Here is a 27973-nt window from a genome sequence, read left to right as displayed (position 1 = left end):
AGTGAACAGGTGGATGAAGATATAATTATTCACATGATGTAACCTTCCACTGACACACTGTGTAGTCTTTGCTCCCAGCTGTAAGGAGACATTGGCCCAAGGCTGACGCAAACCGCACACACACGCTGCAGTGTGGATGGGCAACAAACTGCTTTGACTGAGCCTATAGATGAGATAAGAACAGCAGAAGAAATATCGTGCCATAATTTTCCAATATACTTGGTATTTTTGACATTGAAATTGGAGGGTGAACATTGAGGCAATTATTCCATAATATAGAACAAACAGAACACATTTCCTATCACTGACTTTGAATGCCGATGTTGGTTTAACTTATCATAGTCATTCACAGTAAAAGACAAATGTAACTTTAGTGACAAAATAGCACCTTACTGCACCTTAAATCATACAATGTAGGAAGAACAGAGATTAGCTGTCAGAACAATTTTCTAGTTAGATTTTAGCACCATTAGTGATATGCAGTTTAAACATGAATGAAAGAAAAACAGAAATGGATATGCCATAAGACTGCATCATTTGCTTTTTTCCTTTCTCTTTTTTAAGATCAATCTTAAGAATGCCTCGAGTTCAATTTATGGACTCTCAGAAAGCTACAATTTTTACTTTTATACGAAGGTCAACCAAGAAAGGTGCTCTATGAATTTTCTGTTGCAAGTACAACACAAATGTTTATGTCCAAGTCAAAAAGTGGAAGTATTCAATTCCTGAAACACAAGACTGCCCCTGTTCAGTGATTTGAAATAGAAAAACACATTTTAACAACTTTACATTCACTAACATTTCAGTAAAGTTCAAACATTACCATACTGTTCTACACTGACAATACATGATTCTGAATCATATGCAAAAATAACATTCATATGTGACCGTGCATCACAAAACGAACAAAAAGTCGCATGCAGTGATTTTGTGTGAGGACTGAAAATAAATGAAATGGGTCAACCTAACCAATATTGAGTGTTTCATATTTTCTGAAAGAGCAAGTCTTCTTCTGCATTATGCTAAAATTTGGGATCATAAAACAAACAGGAATTTGTGTTTCCAGCAGGTTTTCTCGAACACTTTTTGGGGGAATAGTGTGATTAGGTGTTTCTCATAGAGCACTCTTAAAAATTCTATCTATACTCATCACTTTCAACTCCAATAACTTTAGAAAGAATAAAGCTACTGCTTTGAAAGTTGGCATTAATCATTTACAGAATGTGTTAAGAAAGCATGCTTAATTTCAGCATAATCTGATAATCTCTTCATTGTTGTTGCTCCAGTGGTCAACATCCTGTTTTTTGTTCCATTTATCCACAGCCAATATGGCTTGGTAAAGTAAGCACTTGAATACACCCTGCACTTCAGAGCCTGTTTTCTCAGTTCAAACTTACCAGAGTGTGTCCTTTCCTTCCAATATTTATGTAGGTTAGGAGAGTCCATTTGAAATGAGTTATACATCATTTTAAAGCTTACAGTCTGCTTTTTCAAAATCTGCTCTTAACTAAAAATCCATGTCTGGCAACTTTTTGTTGGTTTTGTGATGCAGGGTCACATATACACTTTCTTAAAAAAAAAAAAAAAGGTTCAGCATACATTAAGAAATGCTGCTCACTAGCTAGTAGAGTTGATTATGATTATTTTACCTTGAGATGGGGAATGTAGTGACACTGTGAACTTACCTCAGAGTGTCCGCATGGAGCACGGAACAAGGCAACTTGACCATCAGAGCTACCAGCTGCCACTAGAGGGCTTCCTTCACGAGAAACATCAACTGAAGAGTGCATGGGTCCCTCCACTTCTTTACCCCAGATACCTAGTGAAAAAATGGAAGGGTTACAGCACAAATTCACAGCGATGTGGGGTATAATGTGAGTACACATGGGACAAGGAGTTACTCAGCAAGAAACAAGAATAACACAATTCCGTTTTTGATAGTAGGATGAATCACACACACAAACACACATACATACACAAATATATTATTGGAGATTCAAAAATAATTGTTTTATATACTCTTTATGCAGCTTCTGAGTAGCCACAGGAGGAAATATGGGGAACAGGCATCTAAAACATGGATCATCCTACGACAGACAATGGTGAAACGGCTAACAACAGCTGGCAGATGATCACATTTTAACCTGTTTCAGCAGTCAAGAATGCAGTTATCCATTAAGGAGCCTGGTGAACACGAGTGCTTGCTCATGTGACCCTGAGTGAAGATAAGATGCCATACAACCCCCATCCCTCATCACCCCACTCGTTCTTTGTTTTAAATCAGATAAATCACTACAGAAACAGACAACAATCACCAATGCCATTGATCAATAATCTCCTGAACAAGCATTTTACAGCAAAAATTTATCAATACAGACAAAATGATATCATCATAGCTATCAGTGGAATATCTTATTTCATACATTACATATAAAAATGTTTTGAGTGGTCAAGATTCTTACCTGCAACAGGAAATCCCATGAGGCACTGTTGTGATGACCATTCAACATTTCTCACCTCCTGACCACTGACCGCCTCAAAGGTCTGACTGCTCCCTGTCGACAGGGCAAGGTTGGGAGGGGAGAGCGATTCCGAACCAGGAGCAGCAATAGATGGAGCGGCAATGACAGAGAGAATTGGAAGATGAAATATGGAGGGAAAGAAACAGGAGTAAGTCTAGAAAGAGAGACTTGTTCACAATTAATTGTGAAAATCCCCATGTATGTCCATTGTCTCTTTGGAGTAGATAATTCAAGAAATAAATGTTGATCTGGAAATAGAACATGAATTTCCTGGAATGTTCTATTCTCTAGTCGTCTCACTTCTTGTAGGTTTCTTTCATATATAAATTCCCTTTCAACAGTGCAACAGCAAAGTTAAAGTGAAATATAGTGTCCTCAGTCTGAACTTCACACCGAACACTAAAAATGGTATTACACACCCATTTATAGATTAGAGACCCATACAAACAAGATATGATCCTTATTCCTGCAAAAACAAAAAGGCAATGGACATCTTGCTTTTAACAAATAAATGTATTTAAGTTAAAGGCAGCAGCCAGTAAAGTCATTTTGCAGACTTGTTAGTGCCTGATAATACAAGTTAGGACCTACTCTCTTTCTTTTCCTTTCTTTTTCTTTTTTTGTTCATGAGTGATTAAGACATAGCCTTGTTCTCAAAAGACTTACATATCATATAATCCAGCTGATCTGAACAACTCTGAATGAGGTAACCAGACTCTGCTGCCAGCTTCTCTCTGGACCAGTCCAGCCCAATGATGGGTCCACTGTGACCGGAAAATTTGCCCACTTCTTCCAGGGTGTGACCTTTATCACTCGTCTTCAGCACAAGGATGAGGTTGTCCTGGCAACCAATTGCTATCAACTCACCATCTGTTAGAAATTTAAAAAGAAAAATGTTCACAGAGAGATCAGTAACTACAAAAGAGCAAGAGATGTTAGCTTATATAATTATATACTGTAAAAGCGGAAATTTTAGCATGAGTAATTTTTCGCACTCGGGCGGTAAGATGAATTTTGCACAATTCCATGGGATCAAAACATAAAATAATTGTTAAATATAGCAAGCAAAAAATTTGCATGCTCTAATTTTTGCCCTACTTCTTGTTGAGTGAAATGCACGAAAATTTCCACTTTTACAGTACACCTTCAATCAGGTCTGTCATTTCTTGACAAGCACCTTCTTACACGTTGGCTTAAATGATCTAAATATCAAATATTCAGCTAAGTTAAAGTTTTAAAGGATTCAATAGTCATTGTTTAACTTGAATAACATATATCAGTCAACGTTAATTGTTTATCACAGAGGATTTGACAGACGTAAGTCTCACTGACAATGCTTCTAAAGTTTGTCCTACTTGACAGATGCTCTGATCATTTACATGTAGAAAAGAACCATCAAAAAAAGAAAACCTCTACAGCCTTGGTTTGGATCTTCAAACATTTCCTTTTAATATACAGACTGTGCAATTTGATGACATATCCATTAAAAAAAAAAAAAAAATCAATGGCTTCCTCTGACCACCTACTATGAAGTCAAGACCAACCTGGTGAAATCTTGAGACACATTGCAGTTCCCTTGCCTAGCTTGTAGCGGTTGACCTCTGGTTCCTCATTAGACTGACCAAGGCTCAAAATCACCAAGCTGCAAAAAACATATACAGTAGAGCTACTGGTCATCACTGCATTGTATACCTGATGCAAGTTGAGGCACATGCAAAATTAAATGACACATCCAGCACATACCGGTACTCCAAGTTTAAGTCATAGTTAAAGCACATAGACTCTCCTCTTTACTTGAATACATGGGTACTTCACAAACCCTGCCAACATTCTGAAGACCCCAAAGATATGACACTATGTATGCACGCCAACCTTAATTGTTAATAATGTGAACAAGGACATTCCTATATGGTGGAATTACCATGAAGTATCTCTCTACATATAAAAGCATGAGGGTGCTTTAAAGATTGGATAGATGTAAGTGTGATAGCATACTCCTGCAGATAACCCGTTGAGGACTAGTCCCGAGTATACTCAGGCAAGGGTCTATGGAAAATGCATGTTGTAGCAAAATCAGCCCATTCTCAATGGGTTAATACAAGTCATATTTTAACAGAAGAAAAGAAACATCATGACCACTCTTTCCTGAGAAAATATGTGATGTGATGTCCCTTTCGCACAATGACCATGCATATCATTCTGAAACAACCCCCTCCCCACAAAAAAAAGAAAAATCTGTGGGAAAGATTGATACATTTCTCAAATGAAATGTCTGATCCTCATCCTCTTTCTTACAGTATTTGTAGCATCTGTTAAATATCAGTAACAATTTTGCACATGTCATAAATGTTAGCGAATAGTATCAATAATTCCCGGTAGTAATAGTAGAGCAAAGATGCTTCAAGTGAACACTTATTGATAGACCATATCTGTATCTCTACACACACACAAAAGAAAATTAATGAAAAGTCAGAGACTGAATATATACAAATAAGACATGTTCAAACCTCCACAAGAACATCTACGCAAAAATTAAACAGATTTTATTTCAGCATAAAACCATGACATGCACTCACCTTCTGTCATAGCTGGAAGTTTACATAAAGACAGCATGCAGCATGCACAGGAAAACAAAGCATTACTAAGCAAGCAAGAATGAAGGGGATACAGGCACAAAACAGCTGGAAGCAAAGATCTACTTTTGGAAGGAATATAGATGCAAACTATCTCAAAGCTAAACTGAAAATATTATTCAAAACTGGACTGATAAGAATTGATCATATCTTTAATATTTCTTTCTTTCTGTTTATGAATGGTTACCTTTATGAGAGATAGGCAAAGTCTGGTACCATTTTGTATCTTGAAAAGTTACACAGTTTATGCACACAAATTGTATGCATACAATTTCGTCATAAATGTGACTGTACATCACAAAACCAACAAAAAGTTCCACCCCTCCCCCCCCCCCAATTTTATGTAACAACTCAAAAGTAAAATGAGTCAAGCTATTTTTTTTTTCTGAAAGAGCAATACTTGTACATAATTCTAAAGTTTGGGATCATAGTACCAATGGCAAAATTGTGTTCAATGCAGTTTTTCTTAACACCTTTTTGTATAATGGTGTGATTAGGTATGTGTTAGAAGGCCCATTTCCTTTCTTGTAAAAAAACAAAAACACCTTTACACACATTGCACTTTCAACAATATCTAAGCTTAATCTGATAATCCTTTCACTGTGGTTGCTGTAGAGTTTTACATCCTGTTTTTGTCCCATTCATTGAACCAGACACATGCAGCAAGATTAAGCCCTTGAATACATCCTAAACTTCAAAGCTTCTTTTCTCAGTACACACATTTCCAGAATGTGTACCGATACTTCCTTTCTATTGTTTAAATAGGTTAGGAAGTCCATTTTGCATTGAGTTAGGTATACATCATTTTAAATATTACAGTCTGCTTTTTCAGAATCTGCCCTTAACTATCAAAAAAAAAAAATCATGTCTGGTGACTTTTGGGTGGTTTTGTGATGCAGGGTCACAAATATGATAGCAATGCTAGTTGATAATTTTTTTTTTTTTCGATCAAAGTGTGTTGGATTATTCATCACATTATTGATCTACCCTACAGGGAAAAAAAAAACAAACAAGCAAACAAAAAAACAGCCACGCACTTAAGATTCACATAGAGAATACGACAACTGAAGGGAGTGAATCTTTTTACAAATTACATCAAATCAAATGATTTCATGTCTCCCACATAACCTGATGCATAAATCTACAAATCTGATTGCAAGCAGGTGATAGGAATATTAGAACTGCAAGTAGGTAATAGGAATACAAGAAACAAGCAATTTCCATAGGTCAATGATACAAATAATCATACATGGATGCTCTAATCATTCAATGCATTCCAAAAAGAAAAATAAATGGAAATAACAGTATATCTGGAGGAGAGTGTATTAGACAATATCCTTGGCAGTCATGCATTCAGTGCACACACACAGAGGTTTTACCTGTCGCCCATTCTGGGTTGTAGCAAAGCAAATTTGTTAAAAATTCAGAATGAGAAGTTATGCAAATTAGTATGAGCAGTTTGGAAGTGTATGTCAGTAACTTTCTGGATTAGGTATACAAAAGATGGATCACTGAGAATAGTTATCTCCCTGACAGCAAACTTGTCTACTTTCTTCAATCTAGACCTTTGATACTGTTTGAGCTCATGGTGTTAGTACAGGCAGGCCATTGCTATATAATGACAGGCTATATGTACTATCTTGGATGGAACATAGTCATTATCACTAATGGCTACAGTCAAGCCTGCACGCAGTCAATGGACAAGAAAAGAGTGAACATATGCCTCTAATATTTACTATATCTTCTCTTTTATCCTTTACATGTATTTCCATCATCCCATAACACTTCAATGACCAAAACTAAAAAACATGCTGAAAAATGTACAAATGTAGCATGCAAGGTCTCATGGACAACGCAATGCCTTAAATCAACCTTAAAGTCATATAATTTACAGAATGTCATCTCTACTACATCACAATCTCTACAATAGATGCCATGCCAGTAGCCAAGAGCATGTATAGCTTAAGATGAATATTAGTATGTAGTCAAAACAGGCAACACCAAAAAAACAGCATCATATCAACCGGCCCACTCATGCCTTACTTTGCATCCTTGGTTCCCACGGCAACAAGACCACTGTCCGAGTGAATGTCCATGCAGTGGATGTTGGTTCCCTTGACGGCGTGCCTCCAGAGTGGACGGTGGTCAGCCAAGCTGCAGAGGGAGACAGTACCATCGTAGCTGCCCGTGATGAAACGGTCACCAGGTAGCACTGTGAGGCAGTGGACTTCCTCATAATGACTCTGTGTGAAATCAGACGTACTGAGATCATTGACTGCTGGTACAATCTATTAACAGCCCAATAGCAGAAAGGCATATCAGACTCAACACACTTCACAAGCAATTTGCAACTTTTTGTCTCCAAACTGCTAGAAGCATATGGTAAGCAAAAAGTTTTTGATCAGAATATACACTGTAGATGATGTTCAAAAAGTCACATAGGAACAAACCTGGTATATAATGGTAAATTTGGCAGAGGTGTGGATATTCCAAGCCTTGACTTGAAATAATAACTCATGATTTTTTTAAAGTAAAATTCTGAGGCTGGATGTGCCATACCACAAATGCAAAGTGGCCCTGGGTATATATTGTAATACCATCAGAAAAGCACAGATTTACAGTAAAAGGAATACTAAAGGGCAATATAAATACACTATGATTTATTGATATCTATAATTAGTTGTGGAGGAATGCCTTTCTAAATGTTACAACCAGTTCTGGAAACTTTGTGCAGGTTTTCACTAGATATTTTGCATCAAAGTTTGTCATTTTACCACACATGACTGTTTATTAACAATATTCAGAAGCTTTCACGAATTAAGGTTTTTTCATTGTATGCAAGATGCAGCTTTTATGTATTCCTCCTAATTTACCAATATCAGAGAAAACAATGTAAAAGAATGAATTGTACAATATCAGCATTTGCAGCAAAACTCACCTGGGTTAGGCATGAGGTAGATTCTTCTCCAGTGATGGCAAACTTTGTGTCTTTAAGAGCGATACAAAGGAGTGAGTTTACGGTGGTTCCAACGTACACATTGGATCCACTATGGAGAATGCAGCGGATGCCCCCTTCTTCTTTTGGTATCTATTCCATACAAACATAGATGATTTGGACTGAATGAGGTATTGATAAACTTGAGCTATTACACAATATTTTACTCAATAAATACAAAGAGCAAACAGAATATTAGTTGGGGAACAAAGTAGTTTGTACATGTTGTGGTGAAATACTAAACTGAAGCAAATGATGTTTATAATATCCCACAATGAATGTGATCACTTTACATTCTGGATGTATATATTGATGACATGCAGTGCAGTATGTGTTATTACCTTCTTGCTTTTGTAAGACACCATACATGTATCATAAATATTTCATGCAGAATCATTTCTCAGACTTTATATGGAATAATATGCCAAAAACCTGTTGTCATCAGTATAGATAGAAGTGCATGCAGAAATCACCATATTTTGTAATTTGCACATACAATTTATCTTCCAGTGGTATTAACATTCACTGTAAATAGCTTCATTAGGGCAATAGTACTCATGTGACCGGTCACCTGATCAGACAACTCACCTGCAGCTTTCCGTGGTGATCACCCCCTTTTCCTGCCAGGGTCCAGCACTGTAGCATCCCATCCCTGCCTCCTGATACTATGGCACTACCGATGGTTTGAAGACTGAAGACGGGTCCCTGAAATCATGTGGGGAGAGTGGAAATTACTTTGCACGCAAACATCTAGGTTTAATAGGCACATGGTTTGTTTATCTGCTCATAAAGGGGGGATATGACAATTTAACTATGGTACTTTAGACACACGTGTTCATGTTGATTTGCATGACAAAAAAAAATAAAAGGTTTTTGTCACTTTTCTTTATAGTTCTTCTCATTGGCGCCCATAATAGTCTCTTCCTGTACCATTATCTAATCACTTTAACGACCAGCCATCTGCCCCTCCCCCCACCATTAACACATGAGGCCATTTGACAGTGATTTTGGTACATTTTAGTATTCCAGTCACATGTCACTTATTAAAGGGAACCCAAACCCAAAGAGCAACATGGATTGAGTGAAAGCAGTAACATTAGTAGAACACATCAGTGAAAGTTTGAGGAAAATCGGACAATCGATGCAAAAGTTATGAATTTTTGAAGTTTTTGTGTTGGAACCGCTGGATGAGGAGACTACTAGAGGTTACGACATATGTGTGGGCAACAATATAAAGAAAATATAAAGGGAATTCCACAAAAATTCATTTTTCATGAAAATTACTAGTACACATTCCATCAATTTGATACTGACATACGTTACGGGTAGCAATTATTCCCCCTGCTTTCTGAAAGCGGTTAGACAAGAGCTCTTTTGTAATGCTAGAAAAGTGAATTTTTGTGGAATTTTCTTTATAATTTTCTTTACATTGTTGTCCACACATACGTCATAACCTCTAGTAGTCTCCTCATGATGTGTTCTACTAATGTTACTGCTTTCACTCAATCCACATTGCTCTTTGGGTTTGGGTTCCCTTTAAGGATCCATTTCATATAGCAAAATCAAATGATCAAAAATATCATGGAAACAGCTCAACTGGAACAAATAATCTCCTAGCAATTCAGTTGATGTTATTTCATTTTTTTTAAAATTGTAGCTGATGCAAACCTCTGGGTGAAAAAGGAACCCTGGTCCTACCTCGTGCACATGACTGATAGTATGTGAGATGGTGTTGCCTCCTGATGGCCAGACGTAGAGAGTGCCGTTAGAGTCACCTGTGATCAGGTCGCCATTGGAACGGAACGCCATGCTGATCACATACTTGGCCTTCATACTCGTCTGCAACCAAGAGAAAGATATTCATACAGTAGATGATGGGTAATAGAAGGCTTGCAAAGGAGCCCAGCAATTACTGGTAAAGCACGCAACATGACAGAAAATCTGAAACACATCTTAACCCAAACACAGAGAGATGGTGTGTAAATTTGGAAGTCGGTTTTTGAGAATGTGAAGACATATCTTATCTTTGCCAAAAAACAACAAAAAACACTTCTCCTGCTGTGTATCAAGGGTTCCATGGCATGTAAAGATATAATTTTTTTAACAATATGTAAATCAGCATGCACTGTACACCTAGTGATATGAAAGCAGATATCAAATACTGTATATGGAATACATTCCACAAACATGATTCGCAAATCAGGACATGGAGAACAACACTGACATAATGGGAAAGAAATGGCAAAATTTGCACTTTTTCACCTTGGAGACAATATTCATTGAATTTGTGTTACAGGAGGCAATATCTTGGTGCATTATTTTTCTTATGAATGTCAGACAAACTCACAAAATTCATAAGGCTATAAAATCACACAAAATATAATGACAAATAGAGTATATGACAGTAATGAAATTAAAAAAAAAATATATTAACTTATCATACATACGATATGAAAAAGACAACAATCAGACTTACAAAACAATAACGTAATGCTCATATAACCACACACAAGGAAACATTGACAAGGAAAAGTGGTTGTGAGATGGAGATGAAGTCTCTTTGATACCTCATAGTTTCCCATCATGCTTTGTTCCAGCTGAAACCCTCCCTCCTCACTCTCCTTGGAAAGCTTCCAGAAGACAAAATGCTCCCTCCCGACGCTGATGATCTGATGCTGGTCTCTGGGATGAAAGGCTGCCTGGCAGACGACTGAGGTATTCATCTAGAATCATTGCAGAAAAGGGGTGAGACACAGATTCTATCAATTTACCTAGTGGGATCTACACACTCCCTAAGGATAATACCGGTTTGCTTGGTATGACTTTTAACGTTATCTACTCTAGGACACAACAGAATTATGTCACTTTTGTGTATACTGGTATGTTTGTTTGCTGCTATTTTAATTTTCTTGGAGGACAGGGGAAATTTCTTTTTATGCTGAGATAAAACTCAGTTGAGGAACCATTTTCAAACTTGTCCTCAAACCATTTGTGTCTTACGTTCTTTGTGATGAAACCTCTTCTTTTGGTGAGGAAGAAAGCATGCATAGCTTGGAATCAGGAATAAGATGTTAAAATCAATCCCTGATTTGTATCCAAGTTTCCGGTCAGCATACTACACATATTTCTCAATATGTTGGTTTTTATTTCACCTGTAACAGGCGGTTTCTGAACAATCTTATAATGATATCTGGGGCGCGATTCATAAAAGATGTTAGGATGGCAACTCTTGCTGAAATAGCAACTTCCCATAGCAACAGCTAATCAGGAAGCTGGATTCTTGTCATTACCATGACAATTACCATTCCAGCAAGAGTTGCTATCAAAGAAGCTTTTTATGAAATGGGGCCCTTGTGAGATGGAGTAGAGACTTACGAGTGCTGATGCAACTTTCTCCCCAGACTTATAATTCCACACAGATAAAGTATGTTTGTTGCTTTTATCCACAGCTAGTAGGTGATCCTGTAAAATAATTGAATGAGAAATGAACATGTCAGGAATGAAAGTTATGAGTATACTATGTAAATAATGTTCAAACATTCATAAAACACTGTTTCCATTTACCAATTCCACAGGCAAGTATGCATCATACGAAAAGTCCTGAGTACATTTGAAGAGTTTGTTTGCAAAAACCGGTAAGTCCATATTTGTCAAATGGAGATATTTGCAATTAAAGGTCAAGAAAAGTAAAGAGAATAATAAGAAAATTTTTGCTTCTTTTGACCATAACTTCAAAAATATATCTTTATATGTAATGACCAATACATCATTTAAAAGGTATTATTTTGTACTTTATGACAGAGACCGTACTTCAAAATCTTCAAAAATGGACTTATCGGTTTTTGCAAACAAACTCTTCATTTGTAAACAATGTTGTATATATTTCATACATATTTAGAAATACTGTTTCACTTCACTACACTACTTTTCACGTAGAAAACAGTAGATCATACAAAACAAAAAAGTCAAAATCATTAACCACCCTCACATTATATTCTATAATGAATAGCAAATCCTTGATTATAATCACAAATCTACAGCACAAAATGTCATGATTTATAGCCTCCCTTGACAGTCTGTTTGTTAAAAAGTCTTTTAAAAACTATCAAGAGATTGGTGACATTCAGGGTACTTACCTGATGGGGTGAAAACGCCAGGCAAATAACAGCATCAAATCCTTCCTCCATGATCAGACTGGTCTCTAAAGTGTCCACACGCCATATATGGATTGAAGCCTAAAACACATTCAGGTCGAAAATGCAAACTCAAGTATTTCATTCATTTATGCTGAACAGGTATATTTTCTCCTACATTACTGTTTGTTTGGGTTTTTTCGCACTTTCATTTTAATACAATGTATTCAATTACGATTTCTAATATCTTCATAATGTTATCAATGACAAGTTTGAAACATGAAAACACAGATATACGTTAAAAATTATCTGTGAACTCTTATTCACTGTGAATAAATGCATACTAGTGTTGTCACTGATACTTTAAAAATAGCACTTTTTCGCATGCACGAAACTTTTGCGAGTTTTATGAGGAGCCAAGATTTGCGCAAGTAAAATGTACATGGAAAGTTTTTGTCTACACCATGCATTGAATGCCAGCCACCAATTTGCGAAATTTTAATGCTGCAAACGTTTCTGGTTTTACAGTTGTTCAGTCAGGGTTTCACAGCACTCACCTTAACCCCAGATGCATCTGGTCCTCTAGACTGTCCTGTCGCCACGGTAACACCATCAGAGTGAACTGTCACACTGAAGAGAACAAAAAGTCATGATCTTTCGTATTTCTAAAATATTTTTAGTGTCTGCAAGATATTGCATTAATTCATTAATGTCCTTCTGTTCCTACTTTTAGCAGAAATGAAGGGGCAAACACTTTTGTTTCTGACAGATTTAAACTTCACATAGTGGTCAGGGGCGGATCCAGGAATTCCGTAAAGGGGGGGGGGGTGCAAAAAAAATATTTCTAGTGCCACTTCCGGGTTTCTTTCATTTGTTCCATTTTATTTCTTTTGTTTTAACAAAAAATAAAGGGGGTGTGCCTCCCTCTGGATTTGCCACTGGTAGTGTCCACCACTTACCTCCGTATCTCAGCCGTGTGTTTGGTGTAGTGCCGCTGCAGGTTGAGAGCAGGGTTGTACATGATGGCAATGCTGGACATGAAGTAGAGAATCTCCTCTCCTCCGGACACCTCAAAGAGATTCCCACGACAGTCGTTGCCACGGTAACCATATCTACATCACACCAACAAGAAATAGAAATGAGCACTTCTCAATGTGACATACAATGCTGAGGAATAAATGACCATTGACAATGAACACTTTTACGGTGGGTAACGCACAAAAACATATGGTATTTCAATGGCTTGATGTTAAGTTGCATCACTAAAAGGCAACATAAATCCTATTCCAGTTCCAAAAAAAAAATAAAGATACGAAGCACAAACCCTACAAATGCACAAATTAGTCAGTTGATCTAACACAGACATGGGGGACATTTCAGAAGTGTTTTGTCAGATATTTTTTCTGACCAATTGTTATGAGTTACTGAAATCCTTGCAACTGATTGGCTGAAAGCAAATTTGTCCCACAAATTTGTCTGACAATCTTTCTCTCAATTTGTCTGACAAATTTGTAATACAAAACAATTCATGAAATGCCCCCAAGTTTCTACAATTTAAGCAAACTAGATATGCATCAATACTATCGTGACATTAGATGTATGAAGAAATCAGACTCAGCATCTTTCTACTTATAGATTTTAAAATAACCTACAATGACAGCTCGCCAATATCATTTTCAAGCAGCCATGATATGAAATTTCCACAGTTCCTGTGAACTGATACAACTGATATACACTAGTAGTTGAAAGAGTGCATAAAACTGTCAGACCATAATGCATTCATCTTTGATCCATAATGTCCCACTATAATATAGCAGTCCTTGTTCCACTATGTCCCCTACAAGAATCAATGGTAGTTTTCATTCATACTTACACCCAGTCCAGCCGTAGCTCCACTGACGGTGGATCTGGCGCCATCTGAGTCTGCATGTAAGCATCTGGTCTGTAGTACCTCACTTCTTTCCCCTGCACCACAACGTCCAAGGTGACAGAACCTTCAACGTCGGTCTCCTTCTCCTTCTCCTTCTCCTTCTCCTTCTCCTTCTCTTCCTTGTCTTCTTGTCCTGGTTGGGCAGATTCCGCCAATTCCTCTTCAATTTCTTCAGCAATGTCTTCTGCGAAACGTGGGTAGGGGAAATAAGTTAAACATACCAGTATAATGCACTGTGCTGTTTAAGGAACAGAAAACTAAATACACACGATATTGCTGCTTTGCATGTGCCTGAAAACAGACTTTACACTTTATGAAACACCACTTCCAAATCACTGCACTATTTCTTGTCTTTTTTATATAATTACTTCCTAATCATTGTACCACAATCATTACTTCCATTATTAAAAAAAACAACAACTGTGATCTCTGCTTGTATCAATATCAGCTCCACCAAAAACATTGATATTGTCCAGGTCAGAGCTAGAAGGGCTCTAACTCCACAGGCTTTGCGGTCCAAGCACCTTTCTAGTTCTCAGGTCATGATATCCTGCCTCAGCTCAATCCTCTGTTTGAGAATACTAATAGACAAGATTCTATTAAACACAAATAATCTATGCATTTTGATTGAGAGCATCACATTCATAGAGTCATCAATCACTGACATAGCAGAAAATAGGTGACTTCTTAGTCAGGAAACAAGTGTCTACACTACTGTGTACTGTGAAGCTTTACTATGCATGGAGATACAATGTAAATCTGCATCACATTTTATGTATTCTCAACAATAACCACATCAAACAACCACATCAAATGCAAAGCATTCTACTAGAGAAATGTTATTTTAACCACACCATATTTGCAGAGCTTTGCACAAATCTTTTTTTTTCTGCCTTTATGAAGGAGAAGTGCTCAAAGAGTGTAGAATATGCAGCAGAATTCTTTTAAAAAGGGAGGGTTAATACATCATTTTTCCAAAAATATTATGATTCAACAATGATCTCAAAGGATACAAAATTTTGTAAGTATTGCATGTAATTTTTATATCTTTATATGCAGAGCTATGCACAAATCTCTATAATGCCTTTATATAGAAGCACTCAAAGAGTATAGAATATGCAGCAAGAAACTTAAAAAAAAGGGGGGGTTAATATGCCACTTCCCCCCCCCCAAAAAAAAAAAAAAAAATTGTTTAAGTCTTGCAAGCATTCTTTTTTCTTTATCTTACCTTCATCATTGCCATCAATGCTTCCACCCTCACTCCCATCCCTACTACCAAGCCTCATCAACTCTTCCTCCTCGCCATCCATCTCCATTTCCTCCAGCTCCTCCTCCTCCTCCTCTTCCTCCTCCTTCCCTTCCCCCTTCTTCCCCCTCTTGAGGAGGCTCTTGAAGGACTGCATGAGGGAGGACCCCATACCCTTCCTCTTCTCCTCACCACCACCACCACCGACACTGCTGACAAAGGAGAGGATAGAGCGGGTGTCGCCACCGGACTGCTGCTTGGAGGAAAGCAGGGGCTGGTCTGAAGCTGCGCATAAGGAGGCCAAAGCACACATATGCATGATACAGGGCGTGTTAGATATTGGTAGCAAGCAAAGACATGAAATGAATGGAGGGCAACACGTAAACACACACATACACACAAACAAACAAATGAACACACTTATGTACACACCTACACACACATACACACACATGGGGAGAGAGGATGATATTCTAGCAGATACAGAGACAGAAAGACGGACAGAAAGAGAGATTGACAGCAAGAGAAAGAGGGAGAGATGAGTACACAGAACAATAAATGATTACATAGAAGGATGAACATATGTGAATAGACGTGAAACACTTTTATGAATACAGTCTTCTCAAAGGACAATGGTGCAGGTAAGGATGAGGGGTGTACATGGGAAGGTGGGGAGACATAGTAGAATGCACAACATGAGACACATAGGTACAACTTTGCGGACATAACAGCACCCCAATCCAAATGAATCCAAAATATGTTAGTTGGTATACAAACACAGATTGAGAGTGTGAAGAAATCACAAGATATGAAAAGAAGATGTGAAAAGGAATAAAAGCAGGCCTACTTCATTATAAAGCATTGCATTAATTTTTGTGCACACAACCCATATATTAGCCATTTCACTATACCTCAATCACCAAAAGATTACAAATACTACTAGTAACTAATAATTTACTGCAGTAAACAGACTTGCTGAAAGAGCATTAGTATGATTATTCTTCTGAGCATATGTTCTGCAACTGTCACACTTGGAAGAAAAGCAAGAGACTAGAAAGATACTTCATATTCAAACATATAATACCACAACTAGGAAAGAAACTCTTTTAAAGTGTATTTCTTTGAGAGGGGATCAAACAAGGGCCAAGCAAGTTTTACATTCAAAGTTGTTAGTAAATTAGATCCCTTATATATTTTCATTCGCCCATTACTGCATTATTGGGCACAGGAATTCTGCGAGGATATATGATTTTAAGAGAAAAAAAAAGCGTAGGTATTTCATTGGAATTTCCTAAAATGCATTACCCACCTGGTATGGAATTATGCGAGTTTGAGTCTTGAGATAATTGGCTTGATACTGCCGATACATTACTTTCCCCTGATAAGGATCAATTCAGAAATATGTTTGATACTCTTCGGCTGGAGTAAACAAACACTGTAAATGGTCACTGGAGTAGGGGTAAACAGGAGGACTCTGTGGGTTACGGAGAGGACATCTGACAATTGACCAAAAGGACAGCATATTACAACACAATTTTACCTATCTAGACATGTTTCAGTTCAGGTCTTTAACATCAACATCTGGATGTCTAATATCGATATTGCAATAGACAGCAAGCCGCAATGCTACTGAAGACTGCAGAGTTCTACTCAAGTCTATAATGTAACAAACTGAGCAGTTCACCTAGTGTAATATCATATCAGTTGAGTGTCACCAAGATGTAGAAATAGGGTAACAAATAAAGGAAATGAAACAAAAGTGATATCTACGCTAATGTGGCTAATGACAATAAGAGAACAAACATATAAAAGTTAATTTGAAATAATTTGAAAAAAAAAGAAAGATGAATTAAAAATCTATATCTTTTAACACAATGACAGACCTTTAGTAAGAATCTACACAGTATACAGGTGTATGTAGAGTATACATCAATCTTTGGAGTAAGAAAATTCATGAAATTAACACAATATAAAGTACTTGTCCACAACATCTCTGAGATAAATTTCAAGCTGAAAGATCTAGAACTAGTCCCATTCATGCCCTGCCATGTCCTCTGTACACTTCAAGATGAGACATCAGCCAAGCCACAGCCACAACAGATTATCTAGTCATCTACTCACAAAATAACACATTAACAAATCCCATTTCTTTGTGAAACTGTATCATCTGTGACTGTTCTGCTTTTTTCTCGTAAAAACACTCAGATGCTCAAAATATAAAGGCATCTGGAAATATAAGAAACGATGAGGACTACTCATGTCTTTGTTTTTGTGTCATGTAAGATCAAATGCTACAAACTCCGAACAGCTGCTCCAGTCAGATAAAATTTCCAGGAAGAAGAGAGTACTGTAAAAGTGGATATTTTCGCGTGACTAATTTTTCGCGCTTGGCCGGGTCGGAAGAGTTTCGCATGTTTTTAATTCTGTGGAATCAAGACATCACGCACAGGCACATATGGCAAGCAAAAATATTCACGTGCTTTTATTTTCGCGATAGTTTCTGGTTGCGCGAAATGCATGAAAATTTGAGCACCGCGAAAATTTCCACTTTTACAGTAACACTAAATGAGAGTACAAGCCTTTAGAGCAGACTGCGCTCCAAAGACAACTCACCCTGGGAGGAGGCATGTGAGTCTGAGTCCTGTGACAGCTGGCTGATCTGGGTGGACGCAATGCTGGGGCTAGATGCGCTCTTCTGAAGGCTGGTGTCGCTAGGCGTGGCCTCCTCCTGACCCGTCCCCAGGGCCATCAACCCCTGGGTCACAGACCCCTGGGGAATATTTTCTGTTGGTGCTGTGCTCCCAGGAGCACCGCCCTGACTTGGATCCACACTACCACTTTGCAAGTCAATGTCTGAGGATGATAGATTGATGTTTTTAGAAGTTTTTGATATACCTCATTTCAATTACATAACTAAATGGCATATATCTCTGGTATCCTGTCATTATTTGAATCATCGTTCACCACATCACTACTTTGACTATCTAAACAGGCAGAGGATCCCACTCCTACAACAACAACAATAACAAAACTCAGTCTTATTACCTTAATCATTTATGTGTTAGTTGTTAGTTGTATGTATAGGTGTGTCATATACAGACATTAAAAAAAAAAAAATGAAGACATTCGCTCATCCCTGCTATAGGGCATACTGTACAGGGAAACTGCGCCAGTTCAACTGGAAAAGTTTTATTCCGGAAGACCACAAATTCATTCATTTAATGACTATACTATCTACATTGTTTCACATTCATCTAAACACACACCCACTCTTTCTTCCTCCACTCATTTTGATTCTTATTACAGAATATTAGCATTTGTCATTATATAATGTGCCTGATCTAGTTCACTTCTCAATTGAAACTTAGACATCTACTAAAGTGAATAAAAGTTGCTTGACGCTCACATTTCTACAGAAACCATGTTCTAAATAGAGCAATTTTTTTCACATTACATGTATATTCATGTAAATACATAAATATTTCTAACTTCTTCCGTGTAATACTTCTATCTTGAATACTGGAATTGTTTTTCTATCATTTGTAACTTTCAAAAAGGTCATTCTTGTGGCGGTCTTTCCCCTTCAATTACTGAAAACGAGGAATGTTCGCCTGCATTTCAATTTCGCAAATTTTGTGAGCACCTATAAAATCCGCGAAATTAAAATGCACGTAAAAGTTCTTGCCTACACAATATGCATTGGATGCCAGCGGCAATTCACAAAAATTTCATGCTGCGAGAAAGACCGTCAGCTCCAATTTGTGAAATTTTCATGCCACGAATATATCATGTTTTATAGTTGTAACAAATGTTCAATAAGGATATGGTCAAACATCAGACCATTAGACTTGAAGGATTATTACTCATACTTTAAGCACCCTCCTGTCTATTGACAGAATGATATGAAGAGACAAACTTACCTTTCAAGCCATCACTGTTGGCCACAGTGACAGCAGTAGATGTGGTTGAAGTATTTGATTGGTTCAGGGAATCAGTTTCTGAAGACAAAAATAAATTAATGTGAGAAAAATTATTGTGTTTCAGTATGCAATTGTTTTGCTTTTTTTCAGTCACTTCGTAATTTCAAAGACAATATGCCAAGAGTGGATGAATATTGTAATTTGTTCCGATGAGAGCATACCTGCATATTACAAACCTTTGGATAAGCACATGAAATATTAGTACTAGTTAATATCTTGTGGCACTGGGGACATTCTACACTATTAAAACATATCCTTCTAATGCTGAATGATACTGATTTTAGTATCTTAATGTGAGAAACTTTGGTTCAAAGGTTGACGTACAAAGGAAATGAAAGTTGCATGCCACTCCCTACCTCATATGCAGTTGATATTCATTTTGATTTGCATGAAAAGCAGTTCTTTAATAAACATAGATTAATCGCAATCAAACTAGCAATGACTGTCATACCTTTTGAGTCCTCTTGTGGGCAGTTCTGTTTATCACTCCCTGGTGATGTCTGCTGACTCAGCCGTTTCTCTGGAGTAGTAATTACCTTCTCCTTGCCCTTTGATGCGCCAAGGTTACTATTACTTCTCTTTGGTGATGCTATGATGGCCGTAAAACCAAAATACATGACAGAATGGTATAAACTACGACTTTTTACTTTTACGATTTCACCAATACTATCAGAGTGATCACAGATGTAGCACCATCATAGTTTGCCTTTCCAGTCTGCATCACAGTACACTACCAGTTACAATGATATCTAAACAACTCTCTAGAATTCATGGACAAAATACCATGTACATGCTCATTCAACATGTATACATAAAACTTGGTGATTACATGATCAAAATGTCATGAGTAATAGTAGCATGTTTCAATATAAACATTTATTTTGACTTCACTTTAAAAATGTATGCACTTCTGCTGTATATTCATCTGAAAAACATGATAGGCTTTAGAAAAGCTTGGTATACTTTCTCTTTGACATGCCCTTTGGGTGTTACTGAAAATAATTACAATTATTACCTTAATCATAACGTAATGCAGATTCCAGCTTTCTAAGGATAATTCTTTGTATCATATCATGATGTTACATTATGGACATGAATGGAGAGAGTTTATAGTACACCCAGTAGAAGTGCTATCAGTGTAAGTTACAATGATCCCTCCAGTACTTGCTGTAATGATGTGAATGTGATTTGTTGTTATTTCTATTTCTGCCTTGCAAAACATCATCAGGCAGTGGAGTTGGTGAAGGTTGATCATAACTTCAAGGAAACACTTTAATTGACGAGATGGGGTTTTGGACTCACTCTTTCCGACGCTCTCAGCAACCTTCGTCTTCTTGACACTACGAGGAGTGGCACGACTCGCAGGCCTGCTGCTTGCGGTCTTCGGTCTGGCGGACTGGGTCTTACTCCAGGCTGTTTTACTCTGCTTTTTAGGGATGGCTGGTGATTGAGTGGGCGGGGAGGGTAGCGACATGGCTAGGCTGTTTGGCGTGGGCTTGGTCTCCACCACTGAGGATCCCTTGTCAGGCTTTTGTTTAGTCTCCGTTGCAAGGTCAAGGGTCGCTTCTTGTCTCAAGCCCTCCATGGCACTGGGCTTGGACTCGCCAGCATCACCGCTGATGCGGCGATACTCTGAATTGAGGAAATCCTTTTCTGTTTGATCGTCTCCCATGATGGCAGCATTTGAGACCACTGGCTTGGAAGCTTTGCTCGGTAGTGGACCTTTAGAGTGCTCGAAGGATACATTCTTCTGCTTCTTCAATAGATTCTTATCCTTATCACTCATTGTATCTGCAAACATAAACAGAGAAATCACACAAAGATTATTACATATGTAATCAGTGATTGTCTCCAAATTGGGCTATCTATTAAGAATATTTAGCCACTGCATGATATTATCATTATGAATGGGTATCAGGTTACCATATTTTTACTAGTATGTGAGAACTGGCAAATAGAATTCACTATACAAATAGATGTGTGCTTTATGCAACTTCTTTAACCCGATGAAGATGAGTCCTGAGAATACTCGGGCAGGTGTCTATGGGAAATGCGTGCTATAGCAAAATCAGTTCGTTCTCAATGGGTTAAAAGATGTACAGTAGAGACTTTGTAAATATGGAATAGAGTAGAGTTCCAGAGTGCAGCAAACTAAAAGAATCTTTGGTTGTGTGGGTGTGTCTGTCAATTGAAAATGATCCTGTGTAAAAAATTATGTGAAGACAACCTAATTCTGAACATGATCCATTTACCAGTTGAGGACGAGGCCAACGTATACTCGGGCAGATGTCTATGGGAAATGCGTGTTGTAGCAAAATCAGTCCATCCTAAGTGGGTTACGCACAACAGAAAACAATAAAAAATGGTTATCCCTTCACTTCATAATACAAGAGTTTCACTCCTTACCAGTATTGGAAACTGCTTTGCTAGTCTCAGCTCCAGCCTTGCTGTTATTCAGGCTACTGGTCAGTGTGACTCCTTGCTGTGATGATGCTACTGACTTGGGTCTGCCCTGCTGCGAGGTGGACAGAGATTTGTCCAGACTGACTGCCCGCTCCAGAAGGGTCATGAACTCTGGCCAGCTACAATGACATAGTGAAAGGTTTTGAGTATGTAAGACAAAATAATCATAGAACTCATATAAGTTTAGTAAAATAGACAATCAATTGACACATTATTTCAAATGACATAAATACATGATCTTGCTTAACCACAACAAATGCAGTAGACTAAGGACAAAGTATGTCAAAGGCATTTTGCCATGAATATGTTCATGGAAGTTGTAAATGTATCAATAAGATTGAATTGCTTTAAATCACAGAATTATGCAGCCTCCTTTTTCATTCGGAAGACATGCGTTAATGAAACAAACAGAAATGTCTTAAAACCTCAATGGATGTCTTGCTGCACTGATGTGGACTTTGAACAGGTATCACTGTCTTTAGCACACTTAACAAGATCTACACTAAATTGCATTAACATGCTTGCACAGATGATAAATATTAACCCGGAAAGACACAACTTTAAGGGAATGGTCTCTCAGAAAGTATGTTTCATATTGATCAAACTCTAACAAAAGCCCTCGATCATTAGGCATTATGATTATATAACTTAATGTACACGGCAGTTCAGTTTCTTGAAAATGTTGCATTCGTATAGATCTAAAGAAATCAAATTTCAAAATTTTCCAATACAGAAAGTTAATGAACTTCCATGCAGTAGTCCTACTCCAAAGGCAAAAACATGTAGAGAGAAATGAACAAGGCCATTTGGAACACTTGGGGCATAAGTTAATCATTAAGAGTTGAATCAGAATAAATCCAAATTCATCATGCCAGAGATGGTTACCTTATTTGTCCGTTCTTCTCATCATCACACCTGCTGAGTAGGGTTGACAGTAAAACCCCACTAACGGGAAGACGCTGGTCACTGCAGATCTTGCGGAACTATGGAGGAAGAAAGCAAGACATGGATAGGAAAGGGGGATTATATTTGGTGGATTTAAGAGTTTTAATATCATGGGCCCTAGTTTTTCTTCTCTTTTTTTTCTTTTTTTTTTGGCAAAAATATACAGTCAACCACGCCTAAGTCAAATCTATTTGGACCGAAGAAATAGCTTTCACTTAGAAAAAATTTGACTTAAGAGGGATTAAAATTAATAGAATATAAAGAGAAGTGGGCTTGAAAAGACCTTCTACTAAGCCACTTATGCAAGGTTGACTGTAATTCTATAAAAAGGACAAGAAATGTATTTCAAAAATTTGCTTCTGTGTCAAACACAAGGAGGCATCATTTCATATGTGTGCAGGAAAAGTTTGGCCAAGATCATTTCCTCTATTCAACACTTAGATGACAGAATAATCGATGACAGCATGGTGTTTTCATTTGCATATAATTATGTGCTGGTCTGATGTCGCTTTAAATAACTTTAAACTCGTTAACATTGTGTGATACTTGTAAATTTGATGTAGTCATATGTCCAGTTTGCATTCAAATTCAAATGAGAACGATGATTATTTGTAAAATCAGAGCTTCCAGAGGCTTTTCTTGATTTTTTTTTTTTTTAGTATCCACCATCAGCTCTTGATTATAGCCTCTTGACAAGACCCTATTTATATGACTCTTTCTTTGCATGAAAAGACTTCCTATATGTTAATCTTTTCACGATAAAGTGTATCAATAAGATCAGTATTTAAGCATCTTGTTAACTTGTAACAATGTCTGATAAATGTTCAACTACTAGTATTATGAATATCAAGATATATCAAGAGATAGGGATATCTCCCAATCATCCTCACCCGTTTCTTGGGTATGAGTCCGTGCTGGCTGACATCTGAACTCTTGCACACTGCCCTCATCTCCTTGAGGTCAAAACCGTCGCTCGTCTGAAGAATCTTGTTCAGCTTGGTCAGCAGCTCGCAGTCTCGGGCATCGCTGATGGCGCTGCCAAGGTGACTCCCCGAGGCATCCAGCTGGTCCCGCTTGCCATATGTTGCCTGGACACTGTCTCGACCTGCATGACAGGTGTTTTTACAACTGATGGATTTATGATGTACAACAAAATAGCATACACTTTGTTGCCAAATATGTACGCCTGTGTTGTTATAAATATATTTTAAAAATTATAATCACATAGGATTACTGGACACAATGTAACTTTGAGATATTCTATCCAATACTACTGATTACCTGATATTTGATTCATTTTGTAATGTTACAAATATTGAATATTGTTGTGAATAAAGAAGGCCCAGTATCATAAACAAAATTTTGAAACAGTCTACCATGTGAATATACTTCCTAAACACAATTGCTTCAATAGCTTCAGGAAACATACCGGTACCTAATACAGGCTCATGCACATGTTTAAAGAAAGCACAGCATGTAGATTCCTTTGATTAAATGCACTCATCCTGCTACCTACCTATGATTAGTTCGCAATTGTTTTATTTGATGTCCACTACCTGAGCCTTTTTTCTCTGTTTTTGACACTGGAAATCATTCATTATCTGTATGTTCTAAATTTGACAGAATCCATAGATGTACACTGAATGCTAACAGGCCCTAGGGACAAACTTTTTGACGTGGACTAGGCTGACCTCACGGTTTTTCAACGACAAAGAGTACTTCTGCAAAAATCTAGGTGTACCAATTGATGTCCTTAAAATTTCTCTTCTTATTCTTTGTCTTCTTTTTGTTTTCCCAACACACAACGCAAAGTACAGTTAACGTACCGGTTCGTGACTGTGCCTCCACCATTAACTTCCACAAGGCTTCGTAATCCAGGCCATGCTTCTTCTCAAACTTCATCTGAAGAAGCTTCAGTGTGCGGGTCTTAAACTTGACCTGTCACGCAGAGAAACCAACAATTAAATCAGATGAAAAGTAAGCAGAAAGCTATTTTATCATGGTGAAAACAAGCACCATGGGTCCACACATACACCTCTAGTACACCAAGATATTTGTTACAGTAATTGCACCTTGTTTTGTTTTGATTGTGTATAGTAAAATCCTTTCTTCGTTCATACCTGTATGTTCTAATTAAAAATAATAATTAACCCATTATAGACTAGTCCCGAGTATACTCAGGCAGGTGTCTATGGGAAATGCGTGTTGTAGCAAAATCAACCCGTCCTCAATGGGTTAAAAAAAAGTCTGCTGACAACCAAACTGTGCTATAGATACCACCTTCTATTCATCAAGGTATGCCATAATGCTGTACTGTTTTTGAAACAGAACAAATGCTCTCGCCCATTACCATGGACAGACACAGGAGCAAAGATTTGTTTTGCACATCACCTCAATTACAAAAGGTTTTAATTTTTTAACCTCACGCTGTATTATTATTTGAGAGAAAAAACAGTAACCCGAACTCTATCTTGTTGCAGCCACATATCTCTATAATCATGGAATCCCCTTGCACCGACACCTAGTTGCATGCCCAAGCAACTGCTTCTCATGCAACTTTAATTCACTTAAAAGCACTTGGCACTACACAAACAAGCCATAATGACCATGTATGCAGTTTTGCATTCCTGTCATAACCAAATTCACCTAAATAATCTGCACTTCTTTACAAGACATTGCAGAACCACAGATTGACCCTCATTTGAATATTTGCAAATTCATAATTTAACCCTGATTTCACAATTATGAAAATAAAAAAGGAAAGAGCAAAGGAATAGAAAGAGTTTGTAAGGATAGATGGAGTATTAAGATAGTTGAAGAGGCAAGAAAGGCACAAGTGACTGTAGAGATGAGATGATAACTGGTCAGACATCTTGAACATGAGTGGTATCCAAGAGGACAAACTCACTTTATTTTCACTGAGGATGTTGATGACATCACGGAGTGCTAAGCAGTTCTCTTGGTTGGCCTGGCGACGGAAAGAAATGAGGACAAAGCGGAGGCGCTGCCGACTGACGTCCTGCAAACCTTGCCGCAGCGCCTCAAGGAGTTCCTCGTTGATAGCATCATCATGAACATCTGGAAGTAAGTTGTAACTCAGCCGCATCGTCAGACCTGGTGCAATCATCAGTCAATTTCCAAACATCACGTTCAGTACATTCTGACAAAAGTGAGTCACTCTTTCAGCACAGAAAGATTATTTGCATGATATATTATACTGCTACTGTCATCTATATTAGTGCATTGAGAGAAGTGAGTTTTATTTAATACTATATATGCAGCCTAAACATCACTGTGATTTATTAGGTATAAAACAGATTCAGTATCTTTGAAAATGTGGAACAAATGTAAGGCTTTTAAACTGAATGACATCAACACAGATTAAGTAACATTTTACATCTGCTTGTAATCCAAAACCATTTGTGTTTACAGCCACATTGCAAAGAGTCTCAAGTACACGGAAAGCTTGATGTCATTAACTACAAACCTCACACACCATGATTTCTGACTTGACTGCCATTTTACATGGCGTGGCAGACAACAGAACAAGAATTAGATCACAACAATGCATGCTACATTGTATACTGCTAGAAATTCAATCATCAGCATGTAAAGTGTAAGTTAATGCTGTAAGACATAAAGACATTCTTGTTTCTACATCACATCAGTATGTGCTGTTTCTCTCTGGACACTACCCAGCATTCAACCTTGGCAAGAATACCTGATTTTGCATTTCATCAAAACACCCAAATACACAAACATAGCACATAACACAACACACACACACACACACACAATACGCCAAAAAAAATTGGAGTATGCTACAACACAAGTAGAAGAAGACCTTCAGCTCAAAACTCACCTAGTTCTGACGTGGAAGGTGGAGTTATCTTCTTACTAGTCATGTTGCTTTTGTGAATTCAAGACAGCTTTTCTGCTTCCCTGCAATATCGAGATTGAAAGGTCAGGAAAAACAGCAAACGAAGCAGCGATATATTCACCTCTATCAGAAGATACGGATTAATTGATCCAGAAAACTGTTTTCAGATCCATGTGGTAACATGTTTTCTAGATCCTCTTTGTCTGTCTGCATAGGGTAATCTCCCAAACTCCCAGTCCCCTACCCTCCCCAACCCCCCCCCCCCCCTTGTAGTCTGGATACAAGTTTGCACTCCCCTTCTCTCACAATAAGGAATCATTCACAGCGCATTACTCCCTCTACTATTAATAGTCACAGTTTTCATCTCGCACCATTCCAACTGAAGGGGTACAGCCTTTCTTGCAGAGGTTTATATCTGTATGATCAGAGATATTTTTATACCGTATTACAAGTTTATGTATCTCATTCTGACAGAGCAGAATTTAAATCTGTGAACTAGACTAAGAGAAACATAACAAAGTATCCATAGAATATTCCTGAGTTATGGACCACAGCAGAGTTGCTACCCTGGTTAAGGTTGCAAAGAATGCTGGGAACAAATAGAAAACAAGTCTTGATGGTTGGGTAGTCTCATTGGTGATCTCTGTGTGTGGCCAAGTGGGATTATACCTCCCACAATGCATAACATACACTTCCGACCACACTGAAAGGATTCCATCATATTCATAAGCACAATGAAATTTTAGAGTGTGGGAAGACTATAGAGAACTCACTTGAGCTCTGCTGTGATGTCGATCATAAAATTCATTCTATAGACAGGGCCAAGTACGCACCAAAGTGAGCAAGTGATTATCTGTTGCGCTTTGAACATTGTGAAAATCATCTACCAGATGTTTGCATGTACATTTCAAAAAGCATACCAGTATCTTCGAATGTGAAGCACATATGATGAGTTAACCCAACTGAAAAGGGAAAATTTTAGATCATGGGTAATGTTCAAACATCCAATAATGCCTTCAAATGCAGACTTAATCTTAGAAAATCTGACAGGTAAAAATGTAGAAATGTAGGCAAACACATGTAAAACCAAATTCCTTTGCAATGTCATGTTTTAATTTAATTGTTTTGTCTTTCTTAATGAGGGGTTATTTGCTTTGTTTTTATAATACAGCAGAGAAGCAAAATGAATAATGCCTCCGGCACCACTTCGTGGCGGAGGCATAAAAAGCTGAAACCTGTATTACTA

At 37.7% G+C, this 27973-nt stretch overlaps 1 protein-coding gene across 1 annotated transcript; it reads right to left on the bottom strand.

Annotated features, from left to right (window-relative positions):
• Positions 1-25: 25 nt before the first annotated feature.
• Positions 26-26752, bottom strand: LOC139725776 (uncharacterized). The gene is made up of 28 exons (XM_071636858.1): positions 26710-26752; positions 25756-25961; positions 24674-24785; positions 23738-23952; positions 22788-22885; positions 21839-22021; positions 20742-21220; positions 19891-20028; positions 19380-19457; positions 18073-18312; positions 16769-16837; positions 15469-15744; positions 14157-14394; positions 13243-13395; positions 12841-12913; positions 12287-12385; positions 11526-11612; positions 10718-10873; positions 9849-9989; positions 8739-8855; positions 8094-8243; positions 7199-7398; positions 6535-6546; positions 4067-4164; positions 3189-3392; positions 2463-2555; positions 1686-1819; positions 26-163 (listed from the first exon to the last, which is right to left on the bottom strand). The coding sequence occupies exons 1-28, from the start codon at positions 26750-26752 to the stop codon at positions 26-28; spliced, it is 4230 nt and encodes a 1409-aa protein (XP_071492959.1).
• Positions 26753-27973: the final 1221 nt, after the last annotated feature.

This window comes from Diadema antillarum, unplaced genomic scaffold (assembly GCF_040938485.1).
Source record: "Diadema antillarum isolate AM-2024a unplaced genomic scaffold, OU_Dant_1.0 seq00000059_RagTag, whole genome shotgun sequence".
NCBI lineage: Eukaryota > Metazoa > Echinodermata > Echinoidea > Diadematoida > Diadematidae > Diadema > Diadema antillarum.
The sequence above is the reverse complement of the archived record's forward strand: the minus strand, read 5'-3'. Positions and strand labels throughout refer to the sequence as shown.

Coding starts and splice junctions, on each gene's coding strand:
- LOC139725776 (XM_071636858.1), bottom strand. CDS start 26,752: ATGACTAGTAAGAAGATAACTCCACCTTCCACGTCAGAACTAG. Junction 24,786..25,755: donor ACATCCTCAGTGAAAATAAA/GTGAGTTTGTCC, acceptor TCTGCGTGACAG/GTCAAGTTTAAGACCCGCAC. Junction 8,244..8,738: donor ATCACCACGGAAAGCTGCAG/GTGAGTTGTCTG, acceptor TGTATGGAATAG/ATACCAAAAGAAGAAGGGGG.